This window comes from Quercus suber, unplaced genomic scaffold (assembly GCF_002906115.3).
Source record: "Quercus suber isolate HL8 unplaced genomic scaffold, Cork oak 2.0 scaffold_83, whole genome shotgun sequence".
Lineage (NCBI taxonomy): Eukaryota > Viridiplantae > Streptophyta > Magnoliopsida > Fagales > Fagaceae > Quercus > Quercus suber.
Genome location: NW_027069548.1, coordinates 472,136 through 496,029, shown reverse-complemented (window position 1 = coordinate 496,029; position 23,894 = coordinate 472,136). Strand labels below are relative to the sequence as shown.

Below are 23,894 nucleotides of genomic sequence, written 5' to 3'. Positions count from 1 at the left end.
AGAGCAAAAAAAAAAAAAAAAAAAAAAAAAAAAAAAAAAAAAAAAAAAAAAAAACAGAGAGAGAGAGGGCTTACTGTAAGTCGGTAATGGGAGAGGATCACCTCCATTTTAAAATCTCCTTCATTTAAAGGCTTAAAAAAAAGGAACATCAACCACAGCTTTTCTCATTATTGTTTTACTTCATTCTCTTTCCAATTTCCTTAAGTATTCAATATCTTCTCTCGAATAATATTAAAAATATCTTCAACTAACAATTCCATATCTCTATGTGAATTTAATTAATTGGAGACTCATTACGTACTTTGAATTTTTTGAAAAATCACACTAGTCGCGGTAAAGCATCTCTACTTTCGCTCAACTAATGGTGTTTAATTCTAGAACTAAAATAACAAATCACCTCTCGGTATCATTGTAATTCAATTGATCAAACCATAATTCGTAAAAAATAGTAAGCATTAAGAATAAGAATTAAACACTCAATCATGGAAATATTAAAAATAAAATAATTCAGAATATAAATTGTGTGTTCATTGCTAGACTACATCAACGCTCTAGAAAATAAAATTTAGTTCATAATAAAACTGAAAAGAAAACAAATAAAACTTATGTCTTTCATCTGATGGTTGATCAACATGAAGCTCTCACCTTTGCCCTCAGATCCTCCTCTTCAGAAAGACTCCTAAAAGAAAAATCTTCAATGCGGCAGCCCCTTTTCCTCTCAGGTTTTCTCTCCTCTTTTTTTTTTTTTTACCCTAAAGAGCCTTTAAATAGGTCAATGAATCCTATTCCCGTTTGGAGAAAATTCCAGATTTTTAGGCTTCATTTAACCGATGATTTTGGCCCATTTAACGTTAGAATTCCGACTTTTGGTAAACTACAAAGTTGTAGCCCTTTAAGTTAACTTTCCAGCCCAACTTGGAATTATTTTTTTTTTTTTTTTTTTTTTTCAAACACTCATATATCTTCTCTTTTCTTCAACCCAGTGTAAGAATAGATCAATTGGGTAACTAGGGATAAAGATAATAAAGAGGTAAGCTTGAAAGGCTCAATCGATTCAAAGAATGCCTAAATCACTTCCCAAGTAATATTCTGTATAAGATTTCTCCATGAGAGTTATTCAACAAGTTCTAGAATAAGTAGAGATCATCCAAATTTACAAAATTCACACAAAACTTCTCTAGGTATGCACAATGATTAATGATCATATCAAATTAAACAAGATCAAGTAAAAAATTAACAACTGGACTTAAGCAATGAGAATGATTCCTAAAAATTATAAGAAATTTCAACCATAGTCTTATCATAGGCTTTTTTTTTTTTAATAAATAAAATAAATTCCCTTCCCCCAAACTTAAATTTCACATTGTCCTCAATGGGAAAAAAAAGAAAAGAAAAGAAAAGAAAAAAAAAACTAAATAAAAGAATGAGAAAGGAGAAGAGATGCTCCCTTGATTTTTAATTGAATATTTTTCCTTGAGGTGCAGCCTTGTACCCATTGAAGATTTCTTTAGTCTCTTTATTCCTACAAAATGAAAGAAAAACAATAAGATAAAGAGAAAAAAAAAAAAAGATAAATAAATAAACAAATAAAAATGCCCAAAGACACATTCACAGATCCTAAGAAATTAGATCAGAAAATCTAATTTTATAAATCTTGACAGATAGAAGCTGTCAAGCAGCTATCGAGCAAGTGTCAAGCTTTAATGATTTAGCACTTCTTTAGCTTGTTTCTTGGACAGACTTGATGACTTCAACACTTGATCATGAAACCTCGTTTCTTGAAGTATTAAAAACATCTAGAACTACCCAATTACAAGTTGAGTGCATTTTGTCAAAGGATTAGCCAATTACATAAAAGAATGACATATGTTCTTAACAAGTGAACCACATATGTCCTAACAAAAATATTTGTTGCAATCATGTTGTGGTATCCGATTTTATGCCTATTGTGTCTCCGATCTCCAACGCACTGGCCGATCTGGCTGCCACCACCGATCGCCGATCTGGCCGCCACCGACCACCAACCCACTCCACTCCACCCCCAAACCCACTCGATCTGGCCACCGCCGCCTCCATCCACCCCAATCCTCTCTTTCCCTCAATCTCTCACTCTTTCTTCCTCAACTCTTCTTCTCACCGAGTTTGTGAACAAAAGATGTTTATATTTTGAATTTTTCTGCTATAAAATTCGTTTTCTAGACTATTTTCCATTGCAGAACCAAACACCCAGATTTTATTTTCCTAACGGGAATTCACTTTCCCCTGCATCCATTTTACACTTGAAATTCAATTTACATTGAACCAAACACAGCCTTAATGTGGACAATTTTATTTATTTAATTTAGGCAAAATATTATATTTTAAATTTTTTTAAATAAAAAATGAGTGAAAATATAAATAATTTAATGATATATATGGGGGATGTGGTTGAATTTAAAAGTTAAATAAAATGATATGAGAAAAAAAAAATACATAACAATAAACACTACTTATCCAAATAATTCTATGTAATATAATAGTAGTACATTCTTATATACTATTTTTAATTATTTATAATGCAATATTATAATATTTAACAATCAAAGTCATTAAAAAAAAAAAAAAACTTAAAACACAATACTAAATCCCATCAACCAAAATAGTGTTCTAAAGAATACCAAACTTTATCAAGCTAAATTAGAGATGCAAGAAAAATAAAAATAAAAATCCACCAAAAAAATTGAGGGAGAAAGAGTGGGAAATAACCACTTTTTTGTGAGAGAAAATTATGTAAAAAATGGAAGAGTAAATGACAAATTTTTACTAATAGGATAATAAAAAAAGAAACAAAATAAAGAAAAATAAAAGGAAAGAGGAAGAGTGATATCAAGGTATAATATTTGAGAAGATGAAAATGTAAAGAGAAGGAGAAAGGTTGGAGAAAGTGTAAATGTTAAAAAAAATGAGTACAATTCAATGAGCACAATTTTCTTTTATTTGAATTTAAGTAAAATATTACATTTTTTATTTTTTAAAACAAAAAGAGAGAGAAAATATAAATAATTTAATGATAAGGAGGATGTGGTTGAATTTCAATATTGAGTAAAATAGAACAGAAGAAAAAAATAAGAAAAATTAAAAGATATAACAATAAACACTAAATTATCCAAACTATGCTATGTAATGGAACACTATTTTATTTTTATCTACTATCTTTAATTTTTTTGTAATGTAATCAGATAAAATTTAACAATCAAAGAGCAAAATAATAATAGTAATAATAACTTAAATCACAAAACTAAATAGTATCAACCTTAATTAGAGTTTCTAAAAACACAAAAATTTATCAACCTAAAGCGGAGATGCAATAAAAAATAAAAATCCACCAAAACATTGAGAGAGAGAGAGAGAGAGAGAGAGAGAGAGAGAGAGAGAGAGAGAGAGAGAGAGAGAGAGAGAACATTTTTGAGAGAGAAAACTATGCAAAGAATGGAAAAAAGTGACAAACTTATAGGAAGAGGGAAGAGATAAGAAGAGACAAATAAAGGAAGATGAAGGGAAAGATGAATAACAATATTAAAGTAGAGGGTAGTGGGGAGATGAAAAGGTAACAGAAGAAGAAAGGATGAAGAAAGTGCAAATATTTAAAAAATAAGTAAATGTAAAAAAAATTANCTATATAATTATTGTATTGTAATTTTCTTAATATTTTGTTTCTAATATTTATATTTGTCATAAAAATTGTTGTAGTTATTTGCAAACCAAGAGATATTGAAGAAATTGAAGGGGACTGCATGTTTGTAGCAAGGCTAGAAAATAATGATGAAAATTTGTTGAATAAGGTGGTCCATAATGCAGATAAAGCATATGCTTTATATAATGATTATGCATTGCAAATGGGTTTTAGTATTCGAAAAGCAAAGCCTAGATATTATTATGGGACGGAGAACATAAAGCAACGTGAATTTCTATGTTCTAAGGAGGGTTTTAAACTAGATGAAGATTTTTGTAAAGAGAAATATTCGAAGAGACTAGAGACTAGAACTGGTTGTAAAGCATTTATTCGTTTCACGGTTGAAAATGGTGTTTGGAGGGTTAGTGCATTTAATCCAGAGCATAATCATGAACTTGCACTACAATCAGAGATGCATTTGTTAAGATCTGGTCGTCGTATTTCAAAACCTAAAGCAGATGTAATTGATACCATGGTGAATGCAGGTATAAGTACAAAGAATACTTATTCATATCTAACAAAAGAAGTTGGAGGGAGTGAAAATGTAGGCTTTACCGAAAGAGATTGTTATAATCATGTGAATATGCAAAAGATGACAATGATTAGTGCTGGAGATGCTCAAAGCTTATTGAATCATTTTAAGTCTAAGCATGCAGAAGATCCCATGTATTTTTACACAGTTCAAGTATTTTTTCTGGAGAGATGGGAGATCAAGAGTACTCAGCTGGGTGGAAGGCAAAGGGTCGCCAGAAGCATCGCGAACTGAAGGTGAAGCGACGCTAACTGAACATCATCGATGAGTTGAAGCGTCGCCAACGATCGGTGACTTGAATCATCGCCAACGGCGAGCTGAGCGTCGCGATTGGTGAGCTGAAGCGTCACCGTTGGGCTTCATCTCAGCTCGCCGATCACGAAGCTCAGCTCGCCGATTGTGATGCTCAGCTCGCCGATCGCGGCGCCGTTGAGCGCTCAGCTCGCGGATCGCGTCGCCGTTGAGCGCTCAGCTAGCCGATCGTCGCCGTTGAGCTTCATTGGCTCGCCAATCATCGCCGTTGAGGTTCATCGGCTTGCCGATCATCGCTGTTAAGCTTCATCGGCGAGCTAAAGCGTCGCCGTTGAGGTTCATTGGCGTCGGTTGGCTCAACGAAGCTTATCGGCGACGATAGGTTTTTTGGTCTAGCTTGGTTTTTTTTTTTGACCGAACTGCTTGGGTTGAAATGTTTTGTGGTTAGCTGGGTATTGTATTGAAATTAGGCTTTTAAGTTTTTAGCAACGAATTTCAGTTTCGTCACTAAAGACTTAGGCTTTCTTAAGATCTTTAGAGACGAAATTTATATTTTGTTGCTAAATCATAATTTCGGTGACAAATTGTGATTTCGTCACTAAAAACATATAAGTGTAAAACTATTATTATTTTTAGTGACGAATTTTTTTCGTCGCTAATTCTTCTTTATAGCGACGAAAGGATTTTCGCCACTAATACTATCCATAACAATACCTACAGTGACGAAATATTTTGTCACTAAAAATTTCAACTTTTAGCGATGAAATATTTCATCACTATAGATTAATTAAACTTGCGCCACAGTTTCCCTCCACTGGCGCCCATTTTTCAGATCACAATGGCGACGAAATTTATTTTTCGTCACTAAATGTTATAATTTGTTTCATTATTTGTGACAAAATTCATATTTCGTCACTAAAGCTGTATTTTTAGTGACGAAAAATATTTCCTCACTAATTTTCGTCACTAAAAATACATTTTGTTGTAGTGAGTTGATTATGATTGTTTTGGAGATGTAGTGATATTTGACACTACATACCGTACCAACAAATATAATTTGATTTGTGCTCCATTTGTAGGTGTTAATCACTATTGGCAAAATGTGATGTTTGGATGTGCATTCCTTTTGGATGAGACCACTGATTCATTTAAATGGTTGTTTAAGTCATTCTTAGACTTAATGGGGAATCGATTGCCTATAACAATTTTCACTAACCAAAATTAAGCTATGTCAAATGCCATTGGGGAAGTTTTTCCAAATACACATCATCAGCTATGTTTGTGGCATATTTCAAAAAATGCTCCTTCTTGCTTAGGAGACTTAAACTCTAACTTAAAGTTTATGTACTTGTTCAACAAGTGCCAAAAATATTGTGATTCAGAATTGGAATTTCAACAGACATGGGATCAAATTACAAAAAAATTTGATATTGAGAATCATCATTGGCTTACTATGATGTACAAAATTCGACATAAGTGGAGCCCTGCATTCACTAAGGATTTTTTCACAGCTGAATTTAAATCTTCCTCGAGGAGTGAGAGCATGAACCATGTTTTGAATGGTATAGAAAATAAATCAATTAGCCTCACTAAGTTTGTAATTGAATATGAAAATGTATTGGCAGGTATGCGTTCCTCGAAGTTGGATGAAGATTTTCGATGCAAGCAAGGTGCCCCACAAAAAGCAGTTAAGAAGAGTGGCATTTTGGGTCATGCAGCTCAAGTTTACACCTGTAAGATATTCAATTTATTTGAAAATCAATTTCTTAATAGTCATGCAATGGTTTGGGATCAAGTTGATTGCCAAGATACAATTGGTGTTTTTGAGGTTGTTGAGGTTCAAAAATCAAAGCCCAAGGCCCAAAGAGATAACACATTGGACTAACCCCATGAGAAATAAAAAATAGAGAAATAAAAGAGTTGGGCTCAAGTAATGAAGAGAGAAAGAAAAAAAGAAAAAAAGGATGAGGAGCCCAAAGAAGTGGGATCCAAAAACCCATGGAGGAACAATCTATTAAAACCCATAAAGTAAAGGAAAGGCCCAGCCGGCCAAGATCAGCAAGTTAAAAAAAAAAAAAAAAAAAAAAAACCCCGATAGGGAGAACTGGGCCAGGATCCTTGGGACGCACAACACAGCCTAAATAGGATTGAAATGACTCAAAGGAAAGCACCAAAGAAAACAAAGAATGAAGGATAGATGAGTCCCGCTCAAATGCCCAGTGATGTAATAAGGAATCAGAATGTATAAAGCAACCATTCATGAACAAAGGATCGGTATCCCAAGGAAGCCAGAACGAGAAAACTATAGGTGGAAGTGGCTGGAAGGAAACTTTTGACCCAGCAGAAAAGGATTCCGCTCACTTGAGAAAAAATGACTAAAGGGATGACAGCCAAAAGCTAGGTCTGAAAAAAAGTAGGAAGTTTTGAGGAACGTGAAATTGAGAACAACTTTCTAAGCACACCTTGGAAGGGAAAGTCAGCCATGGACTTTCAAAGAAACAGCACTAAAATGAGGAGATTATGAGAAACAAGGAAAGGCTTAGCCTTCTAAGTGATAGGCACAAAACAAGCTCTAGTGCCCAGGGGGAAAAATAGAGAAATCACTGGTACCCTAAAGCCCTAGGGTCACGCTATAAAAGGAAGAAACAACCAATGTTGAAAGCACTTAGTAATAGGAAAATCATAAGAGAATCGTTAAGATAACTTTGTAAAACTCAAGGAAAACAGAGGAATATTTCCCGGTATCCCCAAGAACAACCACTATAGTACATACTCGGATTTAAAAGGATTCAAACTTTGCAAGTCTTGGAGGCTTAAATAGCCGACTAAGTCTGTAATTTTTTAGCTTATTTGAACCTTGTATCACATCTTAGTGAACACATTATAATTATTATCAAAGAAAATTAACAAAGTACCTCTCATTAATTCGGGGATCCTTAACCACTGTTTTGCGTATTTCTTGATTATTTTGCATTTTATTTGTTGTTTTCGTTGTCATTTAATACGGATATTCTCGTTTGTTAGTTTATTTGTGTTGTAGGAAACTTGCCCTGTGCACCACTTGGTTCTTAAACAGCCCTTTAGCTGCGGTAAACCAAGCCCTGTCCACTAAATTATAATTCCTTGGCCCAAGATCCTTGAGCTAGTGTGCTAAAGAAAAAGGCACACTCACAAAGGTCAAAGAAGAAAATAGTGAAAGAGTACGCATTGTCCGGTTTGATCATCTTAACAACAATATTTCTTGTTCTTGTAAGCAATTTAAGTTATTGGGGATTCTTTGTTGTCATGCATTGTGGGCTTTTAGTATAAAAAAATTTAACTAGAATTCCAAGTCAATACATTTTTAAACATTGGACAAAAGAGGCTAAGAAGGGGATGATGACTTACGAACAAGACAATCATTCACTTAGTAATGATAAAGTGGCAAAGATAGTATGGCGTAATAGTATGATGCGAATAGCTAATACAATCATATCTAAAAGTCAAGGGGAGGATAGCCTTAAGAGAATTTGCCAAAAATTGCTATTGGAACTTGATGAAAAAATTGAAAGGGAGTTATCAAGAGTTAAGTTTGGTGCAGATGCAAATATGGAAGAGAATGAAGCCATACAATGCGACACCGCTGATGAAATGCCTTGCTTGCCAAATGAGATGTCAATGTTAAATCCCCCATGTGTGAGATCAAAAGGTTAAAGAAATACTAGACTTAATGGGCACTTTGAGAAGCGCAAGGCAAACACATTTAAAGATGCATCTCTTCAAGTGAGTATTTTGTTAAAAACTAAATATACAATTTAACATTTTTATCATTACTAAATATTTTTTGTATATAAAATTTTGATTTTGTATGTGATTTTTTTATGTACAATTTCATAGGAAAAAGAAAACAACAAGTAATTGAAAAACATTCAAATGTCTCATTTGGTGGCGCATACAATACTCCAGTCTGTCAACCACTTAATCCCTACTCTTATACAGGCTTTACAAGTGCTAACTTATATGGTCAATCTTACTCGCCTTGGACAATGCATTCTCAAGTGTATGTGTATATATATATATATATATATAATGTATAGTCATAATCTGATTGCTATACTTGATACCTAATTACGAGATATTTTCTATCTAGGACATGAGCTATGTAAATGTACCATTTACATCTATGTTGCAAGGTACTGATGTTGTAGCCCAACTTAGTCAGGTAAATTGACACAATTCATTCATTCGATACTATGTGCAACTATATGTACAAAGCTTTATTTTGATATAATGTGTTCTTATATTTTATTCCTTATAGAATTCATCTACTTCCCAAATGAACTCATTGATTTATAATTCCAAGCAACCAGATTATAAACTATATTTTGTGTTGATATTTTGTAATGACCAACTTAATATTATGCCAGTGTTATGATGAATCTATATTGATCGGTTTAATTTTAGTAGATGAGACCATTGTGTCTATTAGTTGATGAGACCATTGTGTCTGTTAAGCTATGAATTCCATCACACAAAGAGGGAGGCAAACTAGGTTGCCCACACTCTAGCTTGCAAAGCTATTCAGTTTGACACATAGATGGCTTGGCTTGAGGAGATTCAATTTTTATTAAGTTCAATTTTTAACTTTAGCTCGCACTCTAGCTTGCAAAGCTATTCACTTTATTTGTGTCTTATTTTTCAGGGAGGTTGTAAGTGAATATATGAAACACGTGATTGAACTAAGCAAAGTACTATCAGAGAGCTTTGGGGCTTAACACTGACTACCTAGAAAACATTGAATGCATGAAAACTGAAACATTGGTATGCCACTAACTATTACCCAGATTGTCCTGAACCAGACTTGACCCTTGGCACAACAAAGCATTCATACCCAGCCTCTCTAACTATACTCTTACAAGACAGTATTAGTGGCCTCCAAGTCCTCCATCACCAAAAAAAAAAAAAAAAAAAAAATAAATTTTTAATTTTGGGCTGTAGGCTCTGCAGTTGGTAGAATTGTTGTTGCATATCACAATCACCAAACTACAATTCATCCACACTTTCAATAGTCCTCTTACTCAACCATGAAACTGAACCAACATAAGATCAAAAGCAACATTTTTAGCATTGATTGGAATATTCCGAATTTATTAAAATTTTAAAATAATCCTCTCTAACATAATAAACCATAAAATTTAAGAAAATATGAATATAGTTTAGTTACAGACCAATTGGCAGAAAAATAAGCAAAACAACTACCACCATCTAAAATAACACATTAGATCAAGGCAAAGCTGTAAAGCACAATGCATTGGAACCAAAATTTTTAACAGGTATTTTCACAAACATCTTCTGTGCATTTCAAAAACAACATTAAAATCACGTCAAATATAAATCAGCCACATTTGGGCTAGAGAGAGAGATGAGAAAGCCTTAAGATAGGAGGTCACATGGGCAAGCACAGCCAGTGGTGGTGGTGTGGAACTCGGTGGCTAATGCAACCATGGAAATTTGGCCATATTTTGTCCCACAGAAAAGTATGGTAGAAACAAAGATTTTAAAGTTTGGAGAAGTTGAAGAAAAAATGGAGAAATTGAATAAAGAAAGTGAGCTGAAGAGAAGAGAAAAGGGAGAAAATGGAGAAAGCCTTTAGTGTTCTCTGCCGCTTGTCTTTTGCCTTTGCTTTGTATTCTTATCTTTATGGCTTTTAATCCATTAAGTTGTGAATCCTACTATTATATCACTTATTTTATTGATGTGGGCCCATGTGTTGCTTCATGACCTGCCAACTCAAATGTGCAAATTTTAAATTTGGCTTTCAAACGGTAACAAACGTTAACAAGTCTCCTTTATTACGATGAGTTGGCAGTTTAGCTGAGGTAAGCAAATTTTAATGTGTTGGCATACTCCTATTGGTTGGGACTACAAGGTCAACATGCAGACCTTGTAGTCCGAGACTAGGCAATAATTTCCCACTAGGGAATCCCATTAACATTTATGGCTGAAAAAATGTATAACATTAGATAAAACTTGAATCTATCTTCATATATAAATATTTTTTAGCTAATAATAGTATTATGGAATCTTATCAATTCAACATTATCTTGAGGATATGACTGAAGTTGAGATGTAAATTGTAATATGACATATTTTTTTTAAATTATCAATAAAACCTCCTTTCAAAGAACAGGCGAGTAATAAAGACTCAAAAAATCATCTAGTTTGAAGCAGAGTTGTCAATTGTATAATGAAATATATATATATATATATATATTTTTTTTTTTTTAGAAATTATTAATAAAACCTTATTTTATAAAACATTCCAAATTAGAGGCTCTAAAACTCATCAAGCTAGGCTTTTGTTTTGCCTCGAGTATTATAAAATGTTTACTAATGCAATATTCGTATATAGATATTATTCTATATGTGGAAGATCACATTAATTCACTTTGGTCTCTATAAATAAAAAATCCTCCTTTTTTTTCCAAAACAAAAAAAAAAAATTACATCCATTAGCCTATTCATTGAGAATCACAATAATGTCTGAAAGAATTTCATGCCGCAATGTTGATGGCCAAGGAAAGGCTGAAGTAGAACTCCCCATGGAGGTTGAATTGGATCAGTTACTAGATCTAAGGCTTTCTAACAGTGTTGTGGATGGTCATGCATCAAAGGTAGCAAACAATTTGTTGGATGGCTTTGATAAAAAGTCTCCAAAATCTCTGGAAGGACCTGAACCCTTCAATGAAGTGAAAGAGAAGAAGCAATATTTTCCTTGCAAATATTGCAGCAAGAAGTTCTCCAACAGTCAAGCTTTAGGTGGGCACCAAAATGCCCAGTGGCGACGCCACTCAGAGCCCAGGGTGTTCCCAGGAACACCCTGGCTTGAAAAAAAAAAAAAAATTTATATAATAATTAATTTTTTTTTATTTGTTTACCTTAAAAAAAAAAAAATAGGAACACCCCCAAGCAATATTAGGAACACCCTCAAAAGTTTTATGCCAAACAAATTTTGACTAAAATCTTAAAAAAAAAAAAAATCGTAATAGAGCAAGCCCAAAAAAAAAAAAAAAAAAAAACCAACCAACCAAAACCCAATATGAACACGCGTAAGGTGTTGTTGTTGATGAGCCCCATAAGATGAGCTCACTGCCATCCCATAGTAGCTTCAGTTTTCTTCTCTTCCTCATTGTCACTCTCTTTCTTTTGGCATTTCTGGTATGGGTTTCTAAACAAAATGTTAGCAGAGAAACCCAGGAACAAGAATGACTTCCACTGCTTCACACTCGCACCAACCCACTTTCAATTTCTTATTAAATGCTTTTTTTTTTTTTTTTTTTTACAAAAGTTACTAATGGGCGGAGTGGCGGACAAACTAACGTGGTTTATCTGCCACTCTTTTACCTTTTTTTTTTTTATTTTTGATTTTTGTTTTAATTTCTTTGAAAATCGTTTATAGAATTCTATTCTTTTCCTTTTTGACCAGTTCTATGTAGAAGGCTTATTATGCTTTTTAATTTTTTTTATTGAGTTGTGAAATTAGCTTAAAATAATTTGAATAAAAGACAAACAAATTAAATTATGTTAGGCTAAACAATAATTAATAATTTAATAATTAATGAAACAACAATACAACAAATTATAGTTTATAAAAGACAAACAAATTTATGAAATAACTATACAACAATAATTAATAATTTTATTAATATTTCAAATGAACTTATAGTTTATTATTATTATTATTATTTTAGAAACAAACACACACACACACAAGGGAGAGTGAAAGGGGTTCTACCACAAAGGCACATAACAACTCAACTCAAAAGCCATGGTAATTTTTTAGATACCTTTGTTCATTTCATTTCTTTTCATTTATTTTCCTTTTGAGGTTTTTCGGTGTACATAATGCAAATTTGTTTTGGTTTTAATAACTTCTTTTTTTTTCTTTTTTAAGCACAAACTTCATGCTGGCCAAATCTTGAATTTCGGCCGATATTTATCGAAATGTCCCAAAACACCCGAAATAGACCGAAATGACCTAAAATTTTTTCAAAGTGGAATAGGAACACCCTGGATTAAATTCCTGGAGTCACCACTGAAAATGCCCACAAACACGAGAGAGCTTTCTTGAAGAGGATGGCTAGTTTAGACTGTCACTTGAACCGATATTATTCACCTATGCCAACGCTTCCTCATCTATATCATGAGTCTTTGAATAGGGCTCTTGGGGTTCATATGCGCTCTATGATTCACAAGCCATTTCATTCTCGACCCCATGCTGGAGTTTGGTATGGCAAAGAAGTGTGGTCCAAACCACAATATGGTGTGCACCATTTGAGCATGGACGATTATTGGGTCGCTGGAGGTGGGTTACAACCAAGAGATATGATGGGAGTGAATCTCAGGGATGCAATTGATGATTTTGAGCACTCTTCATTAATCTCAAACTCAACAGGATCTGTAGCTAATAACAGAATTGCCAGTCTTTGGGATTTTCAGGGAAATAGCTTTTCAAGAAATCAGCAACTTAAAGCCCCAGGACTTGACTTGTCCCTCAACCTGTGATATTGTTAATTTGTTGTAGTACTTCCTTGTCTATCGAAATCTTTTTTACCAGTACTTTAAAAAAAAAACCCCTGGACCAGTAATTTATTCCGCTATTGGCCCACCTGTCGCGAACAGTGATTAGTTTCTAATTGAAAGTTTTGAGAAAACATCGTGGGAAACCAAAAAAAAAATCTTTTTCACTCCTTTTCGCTCAGGTAACTACAGTGTATAATATTGTTTTATGTAAACCATAAGTTTATAGCACACTGTTGTATTATTTGTACATTCTCTAATTAGTTCATATAATGTGAACTTTTGATGTATCTTGTTATTGTACAATCAATAATGCTTTAATAAGCAATCAATAAAGGCATATTTGAATGTTCCTTGGAAACTAAACAAGTTCATTTTTTGATTCACTTATCATTCAAATCCATTGAGGGGGAATTGAAAAAAAAAAGAAAAAAAAGAAAAAAAAAATCATACAAGCAATAGAAAAGTGGTACACTGGTCGACGCTAATGCTAATTCAAACTTTTCTCAATTTGTGATAGTCAATTATTGTTATATCTAAGATATGAGCAACTACTTTTTCCTTTTAATAAATTTAAAAAATTAATAAGAAACTGATTATAAATTTATTGTTTTCAGCTTCAAAATTATTATACAACCATCCGTCCAGCCTTTTCAAAGAATATGAAGCTGAATATGGCTTGAAAGTGAAATTCTTTCTTAAGGCTTTTTTTCCATTTATTTTTTATGATCCTTGGAATTATCTCCAATAATCCTCTTTAAGCCATCCCAAAGTCGGAAGTATAAACTTCATCTATTTTCATTTTTTATTTTGTAATTAATTAAGAAAAATTATCCATTGATTAGGCTAGTGCCTAGAAAGACCAATTTTTATGAAAAACTGACCGAAGACTATAAAAAAATAATGAAACTACTTTTAGATTTATTAAAACTTTTGAGAAATGAGTTTGGAGTACTATTTTTTAAATTATTTTTATTTTTATTTTAAATTCTTGGTAATAGAGTTTCGCTTGACCAAATTATGTTATACAACTTGTAATACTTATATCAAGCCATATAGTGTAAACCTAACATGTACAACCCAATTTTGATTATTAAAACAATAAAGTGATTGTAGATTATTAAAATAAATATTAAAATTTTTGTTAAATATCTAGAATCTCTTGGAAGTATAATTTTAAACAAGGTAGTAGTTTTGAAACTTTGACAAAAGAGTTTCACTTACACGTCACACCAACTATGTTAATTATTTTAAGGCTAAAAATTCAATTTATTCCCATACATTTTACTTTATTTGTCAAATTAAAGTAAAAAAGATTTAATTTGATTTTTTATATTTAGTCATTCACTTTCTGAAAAAAATAAAACCTCGTTCAACTATGTGTTTTTTCAACAAAGAAAAGAAAAAGAAAAAGCCAACGATGCTGTTTAAACATTTTTTTTTTTCATAAATATAACTTTCCAATGCAAATTTTCATGTAGTGAGTGGTCATTTCTTAAATGCTTTGCTTAGGGTCGGTTTGGCTGGAAGGATGGAAAAGTAGGAGAATAGAAACTGTGAGAAGATGGAAAAGTGAGAGGACAAAAAATATTTTATTTTCTCTCATTTTTGTTTGGTTGAGAGTGGAAAAGTGGAAGGATGGAAAAAATAAGTTTGAATAAATTTATTCATATGCTTTTGTTAAAGAATGATACTTAATTAAAACAAAAAGTGACAAATAACCACAAAAAAAAAAATAGAGAGAGAGAGAGAGAGAGAGAGAGAGAGAGAGGCAACAGCCAGAAAAAAAAATGTGTACGTATTTAAAAGAAAAAAAATAAAGGCAACTTGAAAAATGTGTACATTGGCATTTTTATCAATTAAGAAAAAATTCATCCCTACTCAAATTTCTCTCCATTTTGGAGAGAACGTTTTGGTGGGTCTAGAGAGAAAACATTTATATCCCATCATTTATTTTTCTTTCTCTCTACCAACTAAACACACTCTAAAAAAGTTTTACTTTCCATTTTCTCTTCAAAAATTTTCATCCACATTATTTCATCTCCAAACAAACACACCCTTAGCGGGTGATTGTTTCTGACGAAAATTCTCACAAAGTGGTTGGTCATTTCATAAATGCTTCTATAGCATGTGATCGTTCCGATGTAAATTCTCTTGTACTAATAAGTATTTGACCATTTCTTAAATTTAATTTTACGTAGTGGGTGCCTGGGTGGTCAATTTCATTTCCAACGGAAATTTTCATGTAGTGTGTGGTCATTTCTTAAATGCCTGTGTAGCGAGTAATCGTTTCCAACATATATTCTCACGAAGTGAGTGGTCATTTGACTCATTTCTTAAGTTCTTGTGAAGTGACCAATTCTTCCTTATGTAACCATTATCTTGAGTGTCTTAAAAATTCTAGTGTTGCCAAGTTATGTCTCATATGCTTTTCTTTTTTACCCCTACGAGATGGTAACTTTTCACACTTCTTATTAGAAGTGCACTAAAAATTTTTTTAGCATGCCCCATGTTTACATGCTTGCTTGTGTGTCTGTGTGTTTGTGGTGGACTTAAAGTTTATTAACATATAAAATTGTTCATCTCTTCAGGCCTTTGGCTCTACTTGTAATGTAAGCATAGTCATAGGAGAGGTAACTATAAACATCTCATTTTGTATTAATTAGTAATATTTAGTCTTGAATGAGGAGCTTGAAATATGTCAAATTAGGGTAATTGAAGTATTCTTAATATATAGCTCAAAGGTAAGCACAACTCAAAATTGCTTAAAACTACTTTGAAAATGATGTTAAAAAATGACATGCGCTCACTATTTTGACAGAGAAAATGCGCATTTGCCCATTTCGCCAAAACTTTTAAGCAAAATGCTCCATATCTGAAACTAATTAGGAAAATGCCCCTGTTTTGAAACTTGATTTTCTAAAAACCGAGTTTCAATTTAAAACTCGATTTTTGGACAATCGAGTTATAGCATGTGAAGTACTCGAGTACCATGTGAAGTACTTGAGTTCCTTGAAAAAATTCAAGTAGAACTCGAGTTCCATGAACTCAAGTCTATAACTCGATGTTCCAAAACTCGAGTTTTACATTTGGAACTCGATTTTTAGAAAATCGAGTTTCAAAACAAGGGCATTTCTCTAATTAGTTTCTAACATGGGGCATTTTGCTGGAAAATTTGTGAGAAAGTGATAAAAGCCCATTTTGGCCCTATTTTGACTACACACACACAAAAGAATTGTTGAATGATAAATTTTCCATAAGAAAATAGACATCCAAGGCTTCAATATAGACACCAATTTTATTCAATTTGGATTTAAATTGAGTGAGTAATGCTTGTTTGAAGTCGGGGTAATAGTCTTGTCTAGAAACTAGAGTTGTACACAATGCTGCATATGCAACAATGCCTCCATGACCCCTAAACTTCCATATTCAAATCCCAAATGTTTCAATCTTCAAGGGGCCACAATTTAGACAACTAGGAGGCTCTAGAACCCTCTAATTACCCCTAAAATCATAAAATTTAGCTAAAAATACCCACGTTCTACAATTGATTTCTCGAGAGGGTGTCATTTCGCTCTTGTTCTTCCATAAAACTTTTTTTCTGCTCTTAATTCTCTTGACACCAGCACTATGCATGATTTTTAAGTCTTCAAAATCTTTCTTTATGAGGCACTATAGGCACAAACTTGTTTTCAATTTCAGTTAAATCTTCAAACTAGATCTATAAGTATGGTAGGTTTCTATTTTATGATTTCCAACATTGTTAGATAATATCAACGTGATTTTTTTGTTTGATGTTAGTCATGTTTTTCTTCATTTATATCCTCAAATTTCAATTGGTTTATTTTGAGATTTAGAATTCAAGTTCATGTGTTAGGATGCGTACATGTATGGTTGTCAAAATCCCGATCTGGATCCTACGATCCTATGATTTTACGATCCTACCTGCTTAAAACGATCTGGATCTTTCGATCGTTCAGGATCATACGATTCTAATGATCCTAAATGACCTTAGTGTTCTGTAATCTTCTTTAACTTGACAGAAGACTCAGTTAGACCTAAATGAAAAATAAAATCCCAATAGACTAAGTTTTCCCACTCTAATGTAGAGAGGTGTCAATTGGACCCAAATAAAAAATATCTCAATAAAGTGTCACATTTTGAGATTTTTGACCTCTTTAAATGATGCTTACAAATGGATGTAGTGATGTATGGTAATTATATCAACAAATTTGTAATTTATGTGATTATTTAACATACCAATGTGTTTTTTTTTCCTAAATAATGTAGAATCTTACAATCCACGATCTGATCCTACGATTTACGATCCCACCTACCTCCCACGATCCTACGTAGGATCCTTATTTTGACAACCTTGCGTACATGTCATTGAGACTCTGTACCTACACAAGCATGATTGAGTATGCCTATACATCCTGAACTAAGATTAGGCAAAAATCATGTTTTGATTAAATTGAGCATTTTCAATTGTAGACACTCAATTTTGCACCCATAATTTAATTTTAGAAAATGGTTGAAATGATCATTCTAAGTACCCTAAAAATTATAATTGCATTTCATGCATTAAATCATTCATCATATACCATAAAAATGATCTTGAGATTCTAACGATTGTGACGGTATGTCTGGTTCTCAAATCGGACCGTCAGATTAAAAGACATCACGAGATGAAGTTTTTATGATCTGTATGCATTTCATTTGGGTGAAACCGATCATGGGTGATTAATTGAAATTAATTTTGATAGGTCAATAATTAAAATTAATTAAGTAATTTATGTGATTGGTTGTTGAATTTGATTAAAACGAGTTTGGTTGCATAGGAATAAAAGGGATGATCTAATAATATGAGAATTGTTGATAATTAAGCTTTTAGAAATAATCATCTTTTAGATAATTATTCTTTTAAGGACTTAATTATCAAATTAAAATGGATTTTATTTGGAATACAAGTTTGAAAAACATCCAAGTACAAATCCTGGCCCTAAAAATGCCTAAAAAAGAGTCCAAAATGAACCAGAAAAGAAAACCGGGCCAAGTGCCAATTTGCATAGATTTTAGGCCCGGCCTAGAAACTTTTAGTTCAAGTATAAACTTATCAGATTCATTTTTTTAGGGATATTTTTTAAGCAACCCTAGCTTATTTTTTAAGCAGACACACCTCTATAAATAGATGAGAAAATCTAAAATTCAGCACCCCTCTCTCCCCTTATGTTAAAGAAATTCTAGAAGTTCTGCTTTAGGAATTTCTTTTCTGTAAGTGATACTATTTTAGATCTCAAAGTGGTTCATCTTCTTTGGCCTCTAAAATACTCCCCCCTTGTAGAATACATTCATGCAGGTATTTTCTTACTTTGTTTCTTTCTTACACAATTTTATCTTGTTCTTGTTTTCTTTTCATAAACATGTTTTTGTTTCTTAAATTGCTTTTGCATACTCACTCTCTATCCTTTCTTTCAAATTCACATGCTTAGTTTAGGTTCTAATACATTAATTGATTAACATGCATAGATCTAAGGTTAAATTTCTTTTTAAGGTTTTTAGATTTGCAAGAAATTTATTACGAAAGCTTCATTCTTTTTATTTCTAATAAAAATCAAATCTGTATTTTTCATTAAAATACAGATCTGAATTTTTTTAACAAAAACCAAATCTGTACTTTTCATTAAAATACAGATCTGAATTTTTTTAACAAAAACCAAAACTTGTATTTTTCATTAAAATACAGATCTGAATTTTTTTAACAAAAACCAAATCTGTATTTTTCATTAAAATACAGATATGAATTTTTTTAACAAAACCAAATCTGTATTTTTTATTAAATTACATATCTGAATTTTTTTTCCATATCTGTACTTTTCATAAAAATACAGATCTGAATTTTTTAACAAAAACCAAATCTGTATTTCTCATTAAAATGCATATCTGAATTTCTTTTAACATAACCAAATCTGTATTTTTCATTACAATACAGATCTGAATCTTTCGAACAAAACCAAATCTGTATTTTTAATTAAAATACAGATCGAACTTTTTTAACAAAACCAAATCTGTGTTTTTCATAACAATTTACACTTTGATAAAAATTTGTTTTCTTTCCATTTATAAATATATAAACTAGATCAGAATTTTTTATAAAAAAATTCATTCTTTTCATCACAAAAACTCAAATCTAGATTGTTCACCAAGCAATCTCATCAATTTTTCATACAAAATAGGATTGCAGTTCTAGGACTCTTAAATAGTGGATTAACCTTAGATCTAGAATTTAACATGACATTTAGTTAATATCACACAAGGATGCTAAAATGATCATTTTAGAGTCTAGAAGATCGGACAGAATGGGTGCCTAACATCTTTCCATTCTATAACATACCCCCCAAACTTTAAGTTTTAGGTTCGTCGAAATAGTGCTTTATTTTATATTTTGGTAGATTGTATTTGGGACTAAAGCTTTGTATTTTTACATAGATTGTATGTAGGACCAAAGCCTTGTAAAGTTCTTCTATCAAAATTTTATTCATTTATTCTATTAATGAAACTTGGAATTATTCAGTTATGTACTTTACATAGTTTTTCTTATTTTTTGTAATAAAAAATAAGTAGCGACTCCACATTACTCCTAAAGAGAGGTGCCAATACCTTTCTCTTTTGATTAAGAGCTCCCAAAAAAAGTCCCGGTCTCTCACATCCATATTTTCTATGAATTTGGTTACTCTAATTTCTAGGCTTAGGTTAATTAACAGATTGATTGTATATTTTCTTTTGTAAACATTGTCGTGGTAGGTTTAATTTTAATTTATTTCCAAAATAAAATCTTTCTTTACATGTTTGATTTAAATTTATTTTTGATCTTCCATATCTAAATATATCTTATTTAATTTGAATTTTAAATATGTTTCCTTTTGTATTGTGATTTCTTTGTGGATTGTATTTAATGCAATAAGTGTTTGATTAGGATATAGGGCTCCTTTAATAATTTCTTTATTTAAACATGGGCCTATCAACACTAGTGGAAGCCATCTCATTCAACCGGGCAAATTTGGATTTCTAACACCTTCCCATCTCATACCTTATCTCTAGAATCAAATTTTGGTGCATAGACCTCACTTTGAGTAGGGTTCAACTTGGTTCCTAAAGCTAAACTAAGTAGTGACTCCCAACCCACCGCCTCTTGGCCCACACGACTAAGGCGCACTCGCAAGGACAAATTGTGTCTAGGACAATGTGCTTAACCCCCACCCCCACAAACACCCCCCTCATTGTTGCTGAAAAACACTATAGCAAATAATTTTTATATATATGAATAGTATTGTGAGACCCATTTTAATATTTTTTTAATACGGTGAACAGTGTATATACAGTGCATACTGTTTATAAAATAGTAAATATTGTTTCTCAAAGCAAACAAATGTGGGTAAAAATTTTTTTTTGAGAAAAACGCCTTTGAAAATGCAGATCTCGAATTAATTGCTATCTAAACCCACACTTAGTGTAAGTGTAACCAATATAATTAATTAAGGTCAAATCAATTAAAGGACAACCCAGTGAACCCAACAAATTTCCTATAAGATCACCAACCACTAAACCATAATATCCATCAACGATGCAATATTATGATTTACTTTTCCTTGCACTGATGCACAATATTTTAGGATTTACCTTTCCTTACACTAGATTGGAAGTTTCTTGGACATTTTCTTAGATAAAAAGCCAAAGCCGAATTAGAGCCTCTCCAGCAAAATTTTCCAAATTTTTTGTATTATTTGAAAAATGAACAGTGATTTTTACCTTTAACTACCTACTTTTTTCAAATATACTTTCCAACAAATTCTCTATCCCATTCTCTATCTCATTAAATATTATTTCTTTATTCATTCTTTATTATTTTTTAACAACTACACATCTTCTAACATTTTTTTTATTCAATACTTGATTATTATAATAGAAAAAAACATTTGAAAGATGAATAGTAAAACTACAGTGTTCTCTACTTATAGAGAAGCACTGTAGCAACTCTACTCTAAAAAATAAAGATAGAGAAGCTGTTGGAGTGGGTTTTGGGGTGTTGATGCTCTAAATTTGGCTTTAAAGAAGCCATGGAGATGCTTTACGCACTCTGCTCCTGAAAATCTTTGTACCCAGACTCCACCCCTCACTCTTTCTCTCTCTCTCAAATGAACCAAAAGCTGTTCACAAAGACTATATAAAACAGTATATTAAAACAACTCTTTCTATATTGTTAAAGCTGTTCCATCAGAACAAAGTTTCTAGAAAAAAAAACTTATCTAACATCTTTTTCTTTTTCTTTGTAAATTTTGAAAATCTAACCGTTAAATTTCATATTTTTTATGTTCTTAACATGCGTATCAAATTTCATTCAAATTTGATATTATCTACTATTCAATCAATAAACTTATTTTTATATACAATTTTAAATTATAAAAATTTGAAATTTTAACATTTGTTTAATGAGATATCAATTGATTTTTTATCTTCATGAAATTTTACATTCATGAAGAATATAATAACAACATACAATCTAACGGTTAAATTTTCAAAATTCACACTCAATATAGAAATATATGAAGAGTTTATAGAGTTTCACTTCAAATTAGTTTGGAGAGAACTCTGTTTCTTTCCATATTTTAAAGTGAAGCTCATTTCTTTAAAAAATAGCTACTCTAACACTTCACCTTATCTCTTATCCATTTTAACCGAAAATTTATTAAAATAATATAAAATATACATTGAAATAATAGGATTTTGGCTACAACTCTACAACTCTTGCTAAAAAATTAATATAGTTATATATTTTAAAATTTTAATTGTTAGATTGAAATTTTTTTTTTTTGACATCCTGCTAAAAAAATTAATATAATATATATATTTTGAAATTAACTGTTAGATTAATTTTTTTTTTTTCCTTTTTTTACGTTTCAAAAGAATAGGCACTTTACTTGTTTACTTGAAAAAGGAAGCCCAAAAGAACTTCAAATATAGATTAAATTCAATTGTGTTTTTTTTTTTTTTTTTGGTCGATGAATTGTATTTTTCTCCAAATTTTAAGTTTGGATTTAATTTGTTTGCCTATAACTTATTTGAAAAAAATTTAGCTATTAACTTTTATGTACAATTTTTTAAGACCTCATTTTTTTTGTACGTTTTCGAAGTACAAATATAGCTTATCATACTTGTAGGGACTTAATTTGGATTGACCCTGAGTAGAGTATGAATGGGTTTTCAGCCCAATCAAGCCCAAACAATAAATTTGTAGAGAGTGGGTTAAAGGTTTAGGCGCTGGCCGTCGATCACCATGCATGAACTTTCTTTTATAAAAAAAATACTTAAAGTTTCTTTACAAATGGGGGGATGCTCCTCGGCCCGTGGCCGAGGAGACCCTTTTCTTCTTTCTTTTTTCCCTCTCCCTATTTTACTTTACTTACTTTTCTTATATAGTCTTCATCTTCCTATCTCCTTATTCCATCTGTTGATCATCCATTTGCCTTTCTTCTGGCCGTCCGTCCCATCAGAGGCCTTATCAGTACTCAAGTGGTTCACTCTGATCAACATTGCTCTGCCAAGGGGTTATATCCCCATTAATGCGGCTAGGGGGGTTAGGTGAATGCATTAAATGCGAGGGTGACAGCTTACTTTGGGCTTGATCTTTCCCAAAAATCATCCTTGTCAGGCCGAGGATAAGGAAGTCCTCGGCGTGGATTGGAAAAAGGGGCTTTCCCCAATTTAGCCTTGAATAGTCTATGTTCCTCGGCATGGGCCTTGGGCCTGCTGCACGATGGGCTGAGGCTATCAGGCCCGCGGGCCCCACAATACTTTCAGTAAAAAACTAAATAAATTGATGCCCAAATGCACTAGCAACAAAATAAAATTTGCTTAGTTTGATGTATTCGTTAATGTAAATTTTTCCATTCATTTAATTTAAATTTTATGCCTTTCGTCTAATAAAACTAGTATGTAATTTGTGTTTACACGCAGGAATGATGAATTGTAATAGTGGTATTGATGTAAGTTTAGGCTATAAAACATATAGAATATTAGTTCGACCAGAACATTTGAAAGAACTAAAATAGTTTTTTTTTTTTTTTTTTTTGCAATTTTCATGATATTGGTTATGCCAAGTTTCTCATTATACTGCTATTATATATATAATTTTGAAAATCACTATTGGATACTACATATATAATATCAATTCATAATCACTATCTGTGAAATTTTAATAAGTATAACACGAAATAAAAGAATAAATTGGTCCAATAGCATTTTCTAAATTGAATGAGAAATGTGTATAAAATTGTTCAACTCAATTACAATTACAATTTGTTACTGTAGGGTCTAATTTCTCTACGTAAACCCAAAGACAATTAATTTGTAAAGTATGGGTTGAAGAACTAGAGTTGACAAGGGATTCACAGCAAAAAGATTATCACTTCTTTCTTATTTATTGATCAGTTTCGCCTCCATTCCATGCCCCGTTTCATACCCTCTCCTTCTATTATATAGCCACTCTCACTCTCATCCCTACCGTCCACGTGCTCCCCATCCATGGACGTGCTCAAGTACCTGTCACGTCAAGCAGCTGCTTTTCATCTCTGTGTGAGTGGCGGTAGGTCCTGAAGCACTGTTCAAATGTCTTCTCCACATAAATGCGGCCAGAAAAGCTGTTGCAATGCATTGAATACGGTGGCAGCAGCCTTCCCCTCAGATATTTCTTCATCCTTATCGTTTTTGAGCGTGCTTTGAGCTTATCTTGATCAGGTGGGCTCCTCGGACGATCAACCAGGCTTTTCTCCTGCTCAATTA

At 32.1% G+C, this 23,894-nt stretch overlaps 2 protein-coding genes across 2 annotated transcripts; both read left to right on the top strand.

Annotated features, from left to right (window-relative positions):
* The first annotated feature begins 3,773 nt into the window (after positions 1–3,773).
* On the top strand, positions 3,774–4,478 carry LOC136067726 (protein FAR1-RELATED SEQUENCE 5-like). Its single transcript, XM_065773952.1, has one exon. The coding sequence runs from the start codon at positions 3,774–3,776 to the stop codon at positions 4,476–4,478; it is 705 nt and encodes a 234-aa protein (XP_065630024.1).
* A 6,536-nt stretch (positions 4,479–11,014) lies between these two features.
* Positions 11,015–13,040, top strand: LOC112004774 (zinc finger protein 1). Its single transcript, XM_065773951.1, has 2 exons — positions 11,015–11,358; positions 12,695–13,040. The coding sequence occupies exons 1-2, from the start codon at positions 11,015–11,017 to the stop codon at positions 13,038–13,040; spliced, it is 690 nt and encodes a 229-aa protein (XP_065630023.1).
* The last annotated feature ends 10,854 nt before the right edge of the window (positions 13,041–23,894 follow it).

Excerpts from the sequence above, each read along its gene's own strand:
- LOC112004774 (XM_065773951.1), top strand. The coding sequence starts at position 11,015 with ATGTCTGAAAGAATTTCATGCCGCAATGTTGATGGCCAAGGAAAGGCT. Across the intron at positions 11,359-12,694 it reads GTGTTCCCAGGAACACCCTG|GGCTCTTGGGGTTCATATGC; the intron begins GCTTGAAAAAAA and ends GTCTTTGAATAG.
- LOC136067726 (XM_065773952.1), top strand. The coding sequence starts at position 3,774 with ATGTTTGTAGCAAGGCTAGAAAATAATGATGAAAATTTGTTGAATAAG.